General features: G+C 35.3%; 1 protein-coding gene across 1 annotated transcript; it reads right to left on the bottom strand.

Annotated features, from left to right (window-relative positions):
• Positions 1-6,357: 6,357 nt before the first annotated feature.
• LOC306857616 (vertebrate ancient opsin-like) lies at positions 6,358-14,101 on the bottom strand (the record flags this gene model as incomplete). Its single annotated transcript, XM_079397642.1, has 5 exons — positions 6,358-6,618; positions 10,634-10,873; positions 11,389-11,506; positions 12,816-13,026; positions 13,732-14,101. The coding sequence occupies 5 exons, from the start codon at positions 14,099-14,101 to the stop codon at positions 6,358-6,360; spliced, it is 1,200 nt and encodes a 399-aa protein (XP_079253768.1).
• Positions 14,102-15,654: the final 1,553 nt, after the last annotated feature.

The following is a 15,654-nucleotide window of genomic DNA, read 5'->3' as shown; positions in this document are numbered from 1 at the left end:
ATATAGGCTACTCTCTGCCCATATTCAGCCAAATGCAGCTAAGTTGATTGGACAGCACTTCATATTATAAATGGACGATGACCCAAAACATACAGCAAAAGCAACCCAGGCGTTTTTGTAGGTAAAAAAGTGGAATATTCTGCAATATTCTCCTGATCGTAACTCGATTGAGCATGCATTTCACTTGCTGAAGACAAAACTAAAGGCAGAAAGACCCACAAACGCAACAACAACTTAAGTCAGCTGCAGTAAAGGCTTGGCAAAGCATCACAAAAGAGGAAATGTCCATGAGCTCCAGACTTAAGGCAGTCATTGCCTGCAAAGGATTCTCAACAAAATATTAAAAATTAATATTTTATTTATGATTATATTTATTTGTCCAATTACATTTGACCCCCTGAAAATGGGGAGACTGTTTAAAAATGCTTGTAATTCCTAAGAATTTTATCTTATATTTTTGTTCAACCCCTTTAATTAAAGCTTAAAGTTGGCACTTCAATTTCATCTTGATTGTTTTATTTTTAATTCTGTTCTGGTGGCATTCAGAGCCAAAATTATGAAAATTGTGTCAGTGTCCAAATATATATGGTCTAACTTTATATCATAATAATATAATCACCATTATAATTAAAATTATTGTAAAAGGTCAGTGCTGATAGTCTTGTGGGCAGTGTACCGACATATAGTGCCGTTGTGCTTTGAGTATCCCAAGTTCAAATCCCGGGTCTAGGACCTTTCCTGATCCTGTCTCCCTCTTATGAACAGTTAAATGCCCCCCCCCCCCCCCCCCCCAATTATGTAATAACAGTGTGCAATAACCTTATATTTATTTGCTACCACCTCCATCCTTGTACATCCCTGTATCTCTTTCTATTCTATCCCATTCTATCATCTATTGCACAACTTATATTACAATCATTTATGTTTCACTTATTTTTTTTCTTTTTCAATTTTGTGTTTATTTATATTTACATATGTGCATTTTTTTATTGTCATCTTATTTTTATTGTCTGTGTGTCGTTGTTGGTGTGAACTGGAAGCTATATGTCACTAAAACAAATTCCTTGTATACGCAAGTATACTTGGCAATAAAAGCTCTTTCTGGTTCTGATTATTATCTCTGCTCTTACCAAAAAGTAGTAAACTTCTACTAGTATACTAGGTAGTATACTAAGTTTATTTTATTAAGTATACTTAAGTAAAGTTCAAGTATATTTTTAAGTATACTTTATCTAGTAATATACAAATATCAGTGTACTAGTAGTATACTTGTAAGTGTACTATTTCAATACACCTTGGGACTAAATTGGCCCACTAGTATATAAAAGTATGCTTTTAGGTGTACTTTCAGTATAACAGTAGTAAACTTACACAACAAGTTTACATCAAAGTTTTTAGCTTGTACTGATAAAATTGAACTTAAAGTATAATACACTGATAGTTTATTAATTAAATACTTAAATAGTAGCATTTTAGTATACTTATAATACTTATAGTCTCAGTAAACTACTAGTTTAGAAGTTTTATACTGCAAGTTTTCTTTAAGTGAACTTCACATAATACTTAAAGTATACTACTATGTCCCTATTTAGGTATTAATTTGTATATATTTTGTTATATGAATATCTGAACATACAAAACATCAAAAGAAAGAACAGGGTATCTGCTTGTAAAAAAAAAAAAAACATTTTATTCTAGTTTCTTGCATTCTTTTTTAACACTTGAATGTGGGTAAGTTTCATAAATAAAAAATAAAGAAATAAACAACATTTTGAACAAAAACCTGAAAAAAGACTATGAATTGGATTCAGAATGATAATCAAAACGTAGATGGAGTCTATCAACACCCCAAAGCTTGATTAAGCGTCATTATTACCTCTTCATTGGTGACATTTTATTCCATAAAGTTATACAGTTTTGATGCTGTTTTATGTCTGATGATCGCACATGGAAGCATGTTGTTTTGGTTTCTTCTTCACTTGAGGGGTTTTTTTTTTTGGGGGGGGGGGGGGGGGGGTGGGGGGGGGGGTCTGTACAGAAGATGTGTACTAGCGGCCCCCTACCGTATAACAATGAAAACACAGATTCTAAGAGCACAAGTATATCTGAAATATATTTAGACTTTTTCTATGTATAAGTCAAGTGCAATTTGAAGTATATTTCTGAGAAGTACATAAAGCACATTTCTGAGAAGTACATAAAAAGACTAAAAGTATACTTTCCTATTTTTCGTTTAAAAGAAGTATACTAAAAGCACACTTGAATAAACTTTTTTGTAAACTACAAAAACATTATTTTGTGAAAACAGTCAAAAACGCAAAGGAAAAGCTTTCTTATTTTTGTACATAGTTGGCGTCTAAACATCTCCTCATGTGTTATACTGAAACCAGTGCTACTTACAAGTCTTTCTATCATACAGCGGGCTCGCCCTCTCTTATTTCATAAATGTGACTGGTGACATCTTGATTGTAGCGTCAGTCAGTGTCAGTGTCAATTTTTAACTAATTTATGTGCACATTCTACAGAATATATTTCAGAAATATTAAGTTGCTGCTGACTCCTATGTTTTATGGATTAGAATTGATATATTTCTGTGCACATCTGAAGTTTAATACCTCAAGATATTCCTGCAGATTTAAAAGTGTGTTTATATAGGACAGATGTGCTTTTCCTTATACGGGTAACCCCATGGGTAATGTTTCTGTGCATACAAGATATTCTTAGACTACCATGAAGAGAAAAATAAATCAATCTTAATTTTTAAATATCTTATTTGTTCTGCTTTGAGAGCTGATTACATGCTAAGACTACAAATCCAATTCCCATTTAATTGCTTATTAGGCAAAACAGTTTTTTTTATTAGATAAAGCAGCAGCTTGTAGACAATATAGTCTGAAGTTTCATGTAAAATGCTATCTTGACTGTTAACAGATGTTTATCTTTTTTGCAAGTCTCAAATTAATTTTAGAATCCCATGCATTTTTCAAAACACTGTTTTCCTTTTACTGATGATTTCAACAAAGTAGATACTGTGTGTGGGAAATGCAGCAAAAGGAAAAAAATAGCATAGCATGAACAAATACACATATACAGTATATATAGCATTCCACTACCTTCAAATGAAATAGGAAACTGCAGAAAGTAATTCATTTCAAGTGAGCCCTACAGTCACCTCATTGCTGTTTGTGTAAATAGGCATGTTGGCCTCGTGACCAAGCTAAGCCTGTTCTTATCACATTGCTTTGGAGATTTCCCATTAGTAGTGCAAACCAAAAAAGTTCAGCATGCCTGATGAAAAGTAACTAAAGAGCGCCTCAGGCACTGCAGATTTCTATAGCAAGAAATCTTGAAATTCATACCAATCTGAAGCCTTCTCAGATGAATACAAGCTCAGAAAATTAACATAAAAATGAGACAAAGACAAGGACAAAATTCAACATTCCAAGCAAAAATTTAATATAAAACCAAAACTGAGACCCAAAAGGTGAACAAAGATATTTTTCAGGAGGAATGTAGCCAGACATGTATTTCCATGCATACTTAAGTGGTTTGCATGATATTCTAACAAAGGGAACTGCATTACTAGGTCACCGCTCAACTATAACAAAGCAAAGATTTTGTTGAAAATAATTAAAGCAATTAAAGAATAATTTTATGCTTGTAAAGCTGCAATGAGATTTTAACCATAATTGTTTCATCTCTTATTTTGCCAGGCACATTTATGTGTGATTACATCTATAGATATTTTAGTATGAAAACCTGAAACTGTTGCATTATGAATTAGCTAATAAAAATAAGATCTGACATAATGTTCATATTATTGCACAGAATTATTTAAAAAAAGAAGGTGGACATATATATATATATATATATATATATATATATATATATATTCTGTCTCTTTCTATTAATGTTTCACACACACACACACACACACACACACACTCACACCAACTATCCTCTGAAGATAGTGACAATGAATGTTTATATTATATATATATCACATAAAAAAATGTATAAGCTACAGGGCATGATGTACACAGCATGAGCTGTTTTAATGACTATCACTGATATACATCAAGGGCTCAAAAGCGCTGCAAAAATGTCATCTTTTAAACCCATCTACTTTAATCTTGAGGCCTTTGTAATTGTCATTGATCACACAGAATTGTGTGATATACTAGGAATAATACTTGAAATTCATAACTCCAATCGAATGCCTTGGAATGCCTGCTAATGCTTTAGGGGAAAGGTAGAAGACATCTTTGTTCATGCCCATTGCTGAGGCCACTTTCATCTGCTTTATGATGTATAATCCATTATTAAACTGAATTTGAAAACAGGTTGAAATGTATTTAATTAATATATTTGTCTCAATTCAAATATATTAATAAACCACCTTCCTTATTTTACCATAAGCTCTGAGTTTGTAGAAAACGTTGTTGTTGTTTTGTTGCTGATATATGTAAAACAGGATATAAAGGAATAGTTTACCCAAAATCTGCTGGAAATTTAATCACCCTCAGGCCATCCAAGATGTGGATGACTTGAAACAGATGTAAAGAAATTTAGCGTTACACCAGTGGATCCTCTGCAGTAAATGTGTGCCATCAGAACAGCTGAGGTTCAAACAGCTGATAAAAACATTGTAAAAATCTACATGACTCTTTAAATTAACTTTTTCTGAAACTAAAAGCTATGTGTTTGTAATTAACAAATCAATTATTAATGTGTTTCTAATTGTTTAAAACTGTTGCTTCTGGCTAAATATGATATCCATTATATTGCTTTCTCCAGTGAAAAAGTTGTCTCGTGCGAATCAAGAGAGAAATATGCATGGATCAAACAATGCAAAACAGTGCTGAACAAATATGTAGGTGGATTTTGATGTGATAGGACAACACGGGATTGAATTGTTTTACTGAAGGAAGTGTTATTATGGATTTTAGACCGGAATTTTGTCCAGAAGTGACAGTTTAACATTAAAATTATGGATTTGTTTATTGCAAACATGCCGCTTTTCACTTCAAAAGAAGTCAGTGATGGACTGGAGTAAGGATTGTGGATTATTGTGTTTTTATTAGCTGTCTGGACTCTCATGGACCCACTCACTGCAGAGGATCCATTGATGTGCAAGTGATGATAAACATCTTTGATGGCCTGAGGGTAAATTTTCAGCATTTTTTTATTTTTGGGGTGAAATATTCCTTTAAGATTTCAGGCCAAAATTGTTTACGTCCTCTGACTTTTTACTTCATGAGTGAGAGCAAGCATGATGGCCCTCTGCTGATAAATCTTCTTCTGTGCTCTGATACTTGGTTCCTCTCACTACCTAGGGTGATAACAAACCATGGCCAGGAGAAATTGAATTCAGATGTTTTCATTTAACAGTCTGATGTTGAAAGAGTGCTTCTGAGTTTAAGGGAACCTGCAGCGCTCAACTCTCAACTCAAAGATTCTGTTATTTTAGGTTCTCTGTGTGATGCAATAAACACATTGTATTTGCCACAGTACTATTTTGATATATACATTTTTTTTCCATTACTGATTCACAATGCACCTCTGTATTGAATTATAAGTTCATTATAAGTTGTGACCACTCTTTAAAATTATTGCAAGTTGTTTTATTAGTGTTCTACAACATTGACGTTTTAAAAATAAATTTAAAAATTCATATTAATCGAAATATGACACCAAATCTAAATGACTCCAAGACATTGATAAATAATACATAAGTAAAACATTACTTGTCATGCCACAGACAAACATTAACATCAATATTCAGTTTGGACAAACTGTGAGCAAACACCAAGCATTGTGGCCTAATAAGACATTCAGACAGTTCATTCAAACTCACATAAATACAATTTGATAAACACTTCATTAAACCTTTCAAAACAAGAAACTGAATTGTCGGATGAGGATGTTATTTCCATGAGATGAGGGACATAAATTGCATGGTTTATTACTATATTGCAAAGTAGATACGCTGCCAAACATGTTTGACCCATTAGTTCACTAAATTAATTGCTATGCTATATCAAACAGCAGTGTGTGTTAGATTCTGAGATGTGTAGATACACTTTATTTTTCAACGTTTTTATGTAAACATGTACTAGAATGACTGTCTTTGGTCAGGCTTAGATTTTGTGATACAGAGCAACTCATCAATGTCAGTTTTATAACAGCAGACCAACCAGATAAAGCCGGAGGTGGAGCAAACATTGCTAGCTGAGTGATTATTTTATATTTTCAAAAACAGCTAATTTTAATTTTGCTGTTCGGCTGTTTGTGTTGTTTTGTGTCATTTATGCTTTAGTTAGACAACAGATTAGATTAAAGGTATACATTTATTCTCTACAAAGGACATACTCGACTATCAGATAAAGGGAGCTGCTTTGGATCTCCATTCCCGCTTTGCTCTGACTCTTCCTCTTCATCATCACTCTTCTCCATATTGCACATGGACATAGGCACACGAGCAGCAATGGTGGACATCTCTCCAAGGTGACTCTCTGCTGTGGCAGTGATGGCCCCTTTGTCTGATGTCTGGTTCAGATTGGTGGAGTCCAGATTGGTGACATTTCCTTTAAACATCTGGATCAGACACTTCCTGAACTGAGAGGAAGAATGTTGGATTCAATGTAAATAAGGATCATGGTCTTTCTAAATCAAAGAAATCACACAGAACCTGTAGCAGAAGAACCGCTTCTCAATATTATTAACTCATCGTTATCTTTAGGTCACGTCCCAAAACCATTCAAGCTGGCGGTTATTAAGCCTCTTATTAAGCAACCACAACTAGATTCTAATGAACTAGCAAATTACAGACCCATTTCAAATCTTACGTTTATGTCTAAAATTTTAGAAAAACTTGTGTCTGCTCAATTGTGCTCCTTCTTGCAAAAAAATGATCTCTATGAAGAATTTCAGTCAGGTTTCAGGCCTCACCATATACAGAAACTGCACTTGTTAAAATTACAAATGACTTCCTTCTTGCTTCAGATCAAGGCTGCACCTCATTGCTAGTATTACTTGATCTTAGTGCTGCGTTCGACACTATAGACCATGACATACTCATAGATCGCTTACAAAACTATACTGGTATTCAAGGGCAGGCTTTAAGATGGTTTAGATTCTACCTGTCCGATCGCTACCACTTTGTTCATTTAAATGGGGAGTCATCTCAGTTATCCCCAGTAAAGTATGGAGTACCACAAGGATCTGTCCTAGGTCCTCTGCTATTTTCAATATACATGTTGCCTCTAGGTAATATTATTAGAAAATACGGGATTAGTTTTCATTGTTATGCTGATGATACTCAACTATATATCTCAACAAGACCAGATGAAACTTCTCAACTATCTAAGCTAATAGATTGTGTAAAAAATTTAAAAGATTGGATGACCAATAATTTCCTCCTATTAAATTCAGATAAGACAGAGATATTACTTATTGGACCAAAAAACAGTACACAAAATCTCTTGGATTACAATTTGCAACTAGACGGATGTACTGTTACGTCCTCTAAAGTAAAAAAATCTGGGTGTTATATTAGACAGAAACTTGTCCTTTGAAAATCCTATTGCCCATGTTACAAAAACAGCATTCTTCCATCTTAGAAACATTGCCAAGCTTCGAAACATGCTACCTGTTTCTGATGCAGAAAAGCTAGTTCATGCATTCATGACCTCTAGACTGGACTATTGTAATGCACTGCTAGGTGGTTGTCCTGCATCTTCAATAAACAAGCTACACATAGTCCAAAATGCAGCGGCTAGAGTTCTTACCAGGTCAAGAAAATATGATCATATTACCCCAATTTTACAGTATCTGCACTAGCTACCTATTACTTACTTACTTTACTTACTTTTGTCATTTAGCAGACGCTTTTGTCCAAAGCGACTTACAAATAAGAAAAAGTAACTAAAACTAAAAAGTTACAACTCTATAAATACTATCTACCCACATATTTAAGAAAATAAAGAAATTAAATAAAATTGACACATGCATATAACAACAACATTTCAATAATAAACATATCAATGAAAAAATTTAATAAAAAGCGATACTACTATCCCTTGCCGGTGTCCCTGCCCGGTGGAGTCGCACGGTAGAGTCGATGGTCTTTACACTCTTTACTTTTTTACTTTTGTCATTTAGCAGACGCTTTTGTCCAAAGTGACTTACAAATAAGAAAAAGTAACTAAAACTAAAAAGTTACAACTCTATAAATACTATCTACCCACATATTTAAGAAAATAAAAAATTAAATAAAATTGACATGCATATAACAACAACATTTCAATAATAAACATATCAATGAAAAAATTAAATAAAAAGCGATACTACTATCCCTTGGTGGAGTCGCACGGTAGAGTCGATGGTCTTTACACTCTTTGGTCTTCACACTAAGAGGGCTTCACACGACGACTGCCGCGACCGCTGCCGCGGTATAATAACCTTTATTATACCAATCCAACAAATGATCATTTCAATTCAGCTGGACCCACTTTCCTGTTTATCAACTACAAATGGCCAAGCAAGTGCACACACTGACAAGATACACGATACAGTACGAGACCAAACGCGATTTCAGCAACTCTCATCCCAGTAAACAAAATAAGCGTTTCCTAGCAACGGCAAATGCGCTAAACACTGAGACAAGTAAATACACTTACGAGCTGATTTTAAACTTCCGCTGATAGACTGCTTCTCTTAAAGACCACTTCATTACACTGCCTTCTGCTGGCGCTTGAACCCACTTTCCTGTTTATCAACTACAAATGGCCAAGCAAGTGCACACACTGACAAGATACACGATACAGTACGAGACCAAACACGATTTCAGCAACTCTCATCCCAGTAAACCTATTAAGTTCTGTATCATTTACAAAATATTATTACTTGCCTATAAGGCTCTAAATGGTTTAGCTCCTGCGTACCTAACTTGTCTTCTACAACGCTATAATCCAACCCGCTCCCTAAGGTCGCAAAACTCTGGACTTTTGGTAGTACCTAGGATAGCAAAGTCCACTAAAGGAGGTAGAGCTTTTTCACATTTGGCTCCCAAACTCTGGAATAGCCTTCCTGATAACGTTCGGGGTTCAGACACACTCTCTCTGTTTAAATCTAGATTAAAGACACATCTCTTTAGCCAAGCATTCACATAATGCATCTTATAATCTTGTACTGCAGTTATATCTGATCAAATGTACATTATTATTATTCTTTAGCTTGGGTTGAACAAATCATTTTTGCTTAGATGGAACAGCAGTTACGCTAATTATGTCTCTATTTGTTTCTTCAGTCTGGATCCAACCCTTTGATAAATAAAATAAATAAATCTAGTCGTATATGTCATATTTCAGATCTATCAACTCTATATATGATCCATTTCAGAAAAGGCTGACAATCAACTTTGCATTCTTATTGGATACACCAAATAACAGCAAACTTCAATGAAAAAACATGCCTATACATATAGCCCATATATGATATGTAATTTTTTTGTAGGATTCTCCATATGCTCAAGAGCTCTTGCGATATCCAAACACAATGCAGCATTACTGATGCTATATAAACCACCCCTATTCTCACTCTTGAGTGTTCGTTCTCGTGTCTCTATAATGTAGTCTGTCTCTCTCTCTCACATCAAAGAAATTTGCGACCCTGTGACCCTTGACCTGAATTTATTCTGGGAACAGCTGGGAAGGAATTGGGTTAGTTCTGGAAGATGTGCACAGCTCAAGGGGTCCAGCAGCCTCCGCTCCAAACCACCTGGGACCCACATCCTAGGGGTGGTCATCAAGAGTCACATGACTACAAAAGATCACTGCTTCACACTTTACATCAAACGACACACTACAGGGACACTGAGGAGAAATTTCCCTCCACAAGCTTAATGTATAGGTAAAAATAAAAGATATCATGGAGCAACTGTGCAGACTGTATCGCTCATAATGCATAACTCCTCTGCGAATACAGAATATCTTTAATATGGAAATAGTCAGAGGTTTAAACCATTGTTTGTCCAGGATGACAAAGTAACTCAAGCAATTTAATTGTAGGACCTAAGACCCCCCCTGATGAAAGCTATAGGCACCCAAACATTTCCTGAGGTGGATTATACTCGAGATATATAATATTTAATACATTTTTGAACTAAGAAAAATGGAATATCCTCAACCAAAACTGTCAAGAGTAAAGAGCATCAGATGTCTATGATTTGTCCCTGACATTTGATGAAATAAAAAAAGTTTAGAAGTTCAGACCACCTGCTCATGCAATGGCTTTTCTAGTAATGCATAGTCAATTCTGACAAGATAGCTATAATATATTTCTCACAGTGCAATAATTATTTAATGATGTTTACTGCAAAAAAAAAAAAAGAATAAAAGATGTATGTAATATATGCCAGGTAAGATTTACTGTCTTTGCTCCTTGTTGCTTTTCTGTCTTTTATTGATTGGTGGCATAAAAACATAAAAACACTACAAATCGATTCTTAATATATAAATCATAAAACCCTCTCATCGGATTGTTTCTCAATGTGGCACCCTAAACTTTTTTTAATAAAATGTGTAAGTGATCCAAAAATGCCAGATAAGGATGACAAATGGCAAAGACATACCTGCTTATTCATGAAAACATAGATGATGGGATTGTACACAGCTGCAGTCTTTGAGAAGAAGGCCGGTATTGAGCCCAGACGAGGATCAATATGAATTGTGGGACAGGCTGTGACAGTAATTGAGAATGCTGCATATGGTGTCCATCCAACCATGAACGCAACTATCATTACAACGACCATCCTCGCCACCTCTCGGTCAGGCTTACGCGTATTACCCAGCCTTCCATGAGTGTTCGACACCTATTAGGCATATTAGAGTTCTAAGATTAAATGCAGTCCAAGAGTAAGTTAATGTACATTAGGCACACCAAACAGAACCTCAAAAGCTTTGTTTTGCTAGTTTTATTCAGATTTTGGTAATACTGTGAAATAGGGTTGCATTTGTTAACTATATTTAATGCATTAACTAACAATGAGCAATGCATTGTTACAGTATTTATTCATCTTTGTTAACGTTAGTTAACAAAAATACTGTTCACTGTTAGTCCATGTTAGCTGAGGTCCATTGAATTACATTAATAGGTACAACATTTGATTTTAATAATGTATTTGTAAATGCTAGAATCAACATTACTTAAGATGAATAAATGCTTTAGAAAAATTTTAAATTGTTAGATTATATTAGTTACTAAATGTTAACAAAAGGAACCTTATTGTAAAGTGTTAGCAAGTTTTTTTGTTTGTTTGTTTGCTCTTTATTTTTATATCTGCTAAAAAGCAAATAATGAAAATCAATATAAGAGTATATTACCAACCTTTCTGAGTTTCTGCATAAGTTTGCCATAGGAGATAATGATCATGCCAAGAGGAAGGATAAAACACGTAACCAAAAAGGTGATGATGTAGGTGTGGTCGTAGTAATCAGTTGAGTACCTTAAAAAAAACAGAGACTTGAGACCTCCACAGTTTTTCCTATATGTCATCTTGCAGCAGGCACTTTTGGTGTTTTCAAGTCATGTTAGAAAAAGATCATATTTACGAGTTGAATGCCACCACAAAGTAGTAATTACAAGAGGAAAATATTTCTTTAAACCCCAAGTTTCCGAGTTGGGGTCATGTCAGTGAGAAAATATGTCAGCCGCAAAGGAAGCAGCCTGTATTTATGGTAATTTTGTTCAAATTATGTTTTTTTTATTTTATTTGGATGTACAAAATATGATAGTATCGTGCAGCATCTTCATAAATGAAATAAAAAGATAAAAAGCAAAAATACTCCTTATGCACATTCTTTATTCATCTCTTTTTTAAAGTAGAGTTAATTTTTAGAGTTTAAAGGGGATTTTTTTTATAAGTACTTCGCCATCTTGTTCTGACTAAATAGACTTGAATGCACTTGACTTCATAATTATGATGTCCCAACTAATAAATACAAACCTCCCAGAGGATTTGAACACACCATTTGAGCACAAAAATTTGTGTTGATAATAATGAGCTGTGCCCAAATCTTTAACATTAAGAGCACATGTGCATGTTTTACAATTGCATAATATGCTTAGTGTGCTTTGTTTGGTCCAAACAAACAATGCAACATAACAGTTGAGTAATAATAAGCACCTGCAAGCTCAAGGCAGTGTCAAAATTTGGATCACTGAGACTGAATAGAAACCAAAATTTACAAACTTACATTTAATGTTTAGCTGTCAGAGCTCTCACCTGCAGAAACTACATTACTCTTACTGAACATCAACATGGACGCAACTATCCCCCACAATGGTCAAAATATTCCCCATCCTTGGTCTTCTCTGTGTCAGTGTGCATTCCCTATTCAATAGTTTGTCCACTGATTTTGTTCCAAGGCCAAGGCCAAGCTACAGCCACAAATGTTTTGTACCAGTCTCTTGAAAGCAATTTTTCAACTGATGGCTGCATGGCATCAGCCTTGGGTTTATAAGTGGTTTCCTTTATTCTGTCACAATATAATAACACACAGGAAGAATCCTTGACTTGAACTCCTTGTCTACTTCCAAACGATGCCACTTTAAGGAACATGTGCCAGGCACATTAGTATTCATCAATAGGGTCATACTGTGCAACTGTGGATGTTGTTCTCTTCATTCATGACCATGACAGACAAACACAAAAAGAGATTGAAAGACTGCGAGCGCGAGAGGAACAAAAAATGGATGAACAGCGTGAGTGAATGAAGGAAGGTAGATTCAGTGAAACAGTATTTTGAGCTCACCAGTTCGGTTCACAAGTGGTACCAATTTTGCTGACTGTATAACTGTTCCAGCCAAAAACTGGCGGGATTGTCCAGATGAAGGAGAAGGTCCAAACGAAAACAAGACCCATAGCTGCGTGCTTGACTCCCAGCCGGACATTTTTGAGAGGACGACAGATCACAAAATAACGCTCAAATGCCAAGATTGCTAAAGACCACAAAGCCACAATCCCTAGAAATCAAGAAAGTACACCCATTATTACTGTGCTGAGTCAGTATTTATACCTGTACTGACATTTAACAAGAAATGAAAACAGAAGTTCTGTGTAACTTTGACTGTTAAAATGAATTCATAAGATTCCAGCTTGCTTTTCAGAAAAGCAATTATTTTACATCAAAAGTAATGAGCATAATGGGAGACAAGAACAACTAATGGATGTTTACTGCAGGGAGGGGAAACTCCTCAAATTCAAATAAGACCCTGATTACCTGATTGCAAGAAACTAAGCCATTAAGCCACCACATAAGAAAAAAAAACATGCTTTGGTCTATCACAGTTATAAGTTAAAAAGCAAAATGAGAAGATACAAAGTTGACTATTGTCATCAACTTTATATCACATAAGTATGACTTTGGATCTCATAATTTCTCATTTTAATGTCATAATTATGATTTACCAAAACAAGATTTTTATTTCTTATGTAGAAGAAATGGGTTGATTAGTAAAACAAAGAAAGTCAGGGCTTTGCATAAACTCGTCTATCTAATGACAAGAATACGCAATTTATTACCAAAACAGTGGAATTGTCCTTGGGATGTCTAGTAGCAAAGGAATAAGTACTACTAAATTAAAAAAATGTATTAGTAACAAAATTTGTACTATTTATTTTAAAGTAATAAATGTTACACGTCTTGGTATAGTTATATAATAACTCACCGAAAAAAGTGACAGCGAATCCCTCCAGCACACACGCCCAGACGCCCAGGAAGAAGTAACCTCGTGCATTAGTTAGAAAACTTATAGTGCCTCCTGTCAGTGAAACTAGAAAATCAGCGACAGATAAATTAACAATGATGTAATTCAACGGTTTCCTTAACTGTTTGAATCTAAACGTCACAAGCATAACGGTGAAGTTCTCTGTTATAGACAGTGAAGTCACTATGAACATCAGACATGCGAGGACAGTGTAATTCCAGGGCGCAACAGACTTCAGGGGACCAGAGAACGGATCGTCCGGTGTGGAGATGTCGGTAGACTCGGTGACGGAAGACCCAAACGATTCCATGACAGAGTTTAGGGCGAGCATCGGGATGAAAAAGACCAGAGGGAAAAAATCATCACTAGGAAGCTTCTTGAAAGTCCAAGACGGGTGTTTTTATACTAAGAGACACATTATTTGCGCACTGTAAAACATAATTAATATTAACTCAAACACACACATAAATAAGTGTAAAATTAATGTGTTGTATGCGTTGACTTATTAGTTATTTATTTTTAATTTTTTTAATATTCCAGTCCTTTCTAGGAAAGCTATCCACTTGAGGAGGAAGAAGTCCAGAAGAGCGCCTTTGCGTAAAGGTTGCAATTAAACGTCAAAGGTCCGCTCGCTTTGCGTCCACAGTTGAGCATAAGCATGTTCATGCTGTTCTCCTTTATATATGCAGTCCGTCAATGTGGCCATCTCAATCCCTCGGGGTAATGAGAAAAGTCCTTTTCCAAGTTTACCGAGAGACATTTCAGAGGGGCGGCACGCGCTTTGCTCTCTTAAAGGTACACGTAGTCGTTTATAGCTAACGAAAAAGTTTTACACATCATACAGTAGGCTACCTTTGAAATACCGTCGTTAAAATAATACACACTCACCTGAGATGAAGTCTCCGGGCACATCACTCTTCTAAAAAAGCTAAAAGAAAAAGCTATTTTATTCTACATAGAGCGGTTGCCCCCTCATGGGCATCTTCATATTTATATCACATGACCAGTTGTGTCATTATTACAAGCAAAGGTGCAAAAATGGCGTAGCCTATGCAATAAATGCACCTCATAGGGGCATCAGGAGCATCAGACAGCGGGCTCCTGCTCTATTTACAAAACAGTATAGAGTTTTTCCTTATCATGAATTAGTTAGAATAATTCACTCAAATATAAAAATTTGCCAACACCGAACTCACCCACAGGCCATCCAAGATGTAGATGAGTTTGTTTCTTCATCACAAAAGATTTGAAGAAATTTAGTATTACATAACTTGCTTAACAGTGGATCCTCTGCAGTGAATGGGTGCCGTCAGAATGAGAGTCCAAACAGATGATAAAAACATCACTCCATTCAATCAGTTAAAGCTGTGTGAAGTCAAATGCTGCGTGTAAGAAACAAATCCATCATTAAGGTGTTTTAACTTTAAACCATAGTTTCTGGCCAAAATACAAGTCCATTCTCCATAATAAGAAAAAGTCCATCCCATATTGTCCACTCACATCAAAATCCACCAACATGATTTAGACCGGTTTTAGCCATTTTCACTTGTTCTGTGCATATTTCTCTCCTGATTCAGACAAGATGTTTTCATTGGAGATACACTTTTTCACTGCAACATTATTGATTGAGGTCAATACTCAGCTGAAAGCAAAGGTTTGCAATGCCTTGGATGGATGGAACAATGGATTTGTTTCTTACAAACACACAGCTTTTCACCTCACAAAATGTTAACCGATAGACTGGAGTTGTGTGGATTTCTTGTGGATTATTGTGATGTTTGATCAGCTGTTTGGACTCTCATTCTGACGGCACCCATTCACTGCAGAAGATCTATTGGTGAGCAAGTGATGTAATGCTATTTCTCTGAATCTGTTCTGATGAAG

This window comes from Barbus barbus (assembly GCF_936440315.1).
Source record: "Barbus barbus genome assembly, chromosome: 38".
In the NCBI taxonomy this organism is placed as follows: Eukaryota; Metazoa; Chordata; class Actinopteri; order Cypriniformes; family Cyprinidae; genus Barbus; species Barbus barbus.
This window is presented reverse-complemented; position numbering and strand designations above follow the sequence as displayed.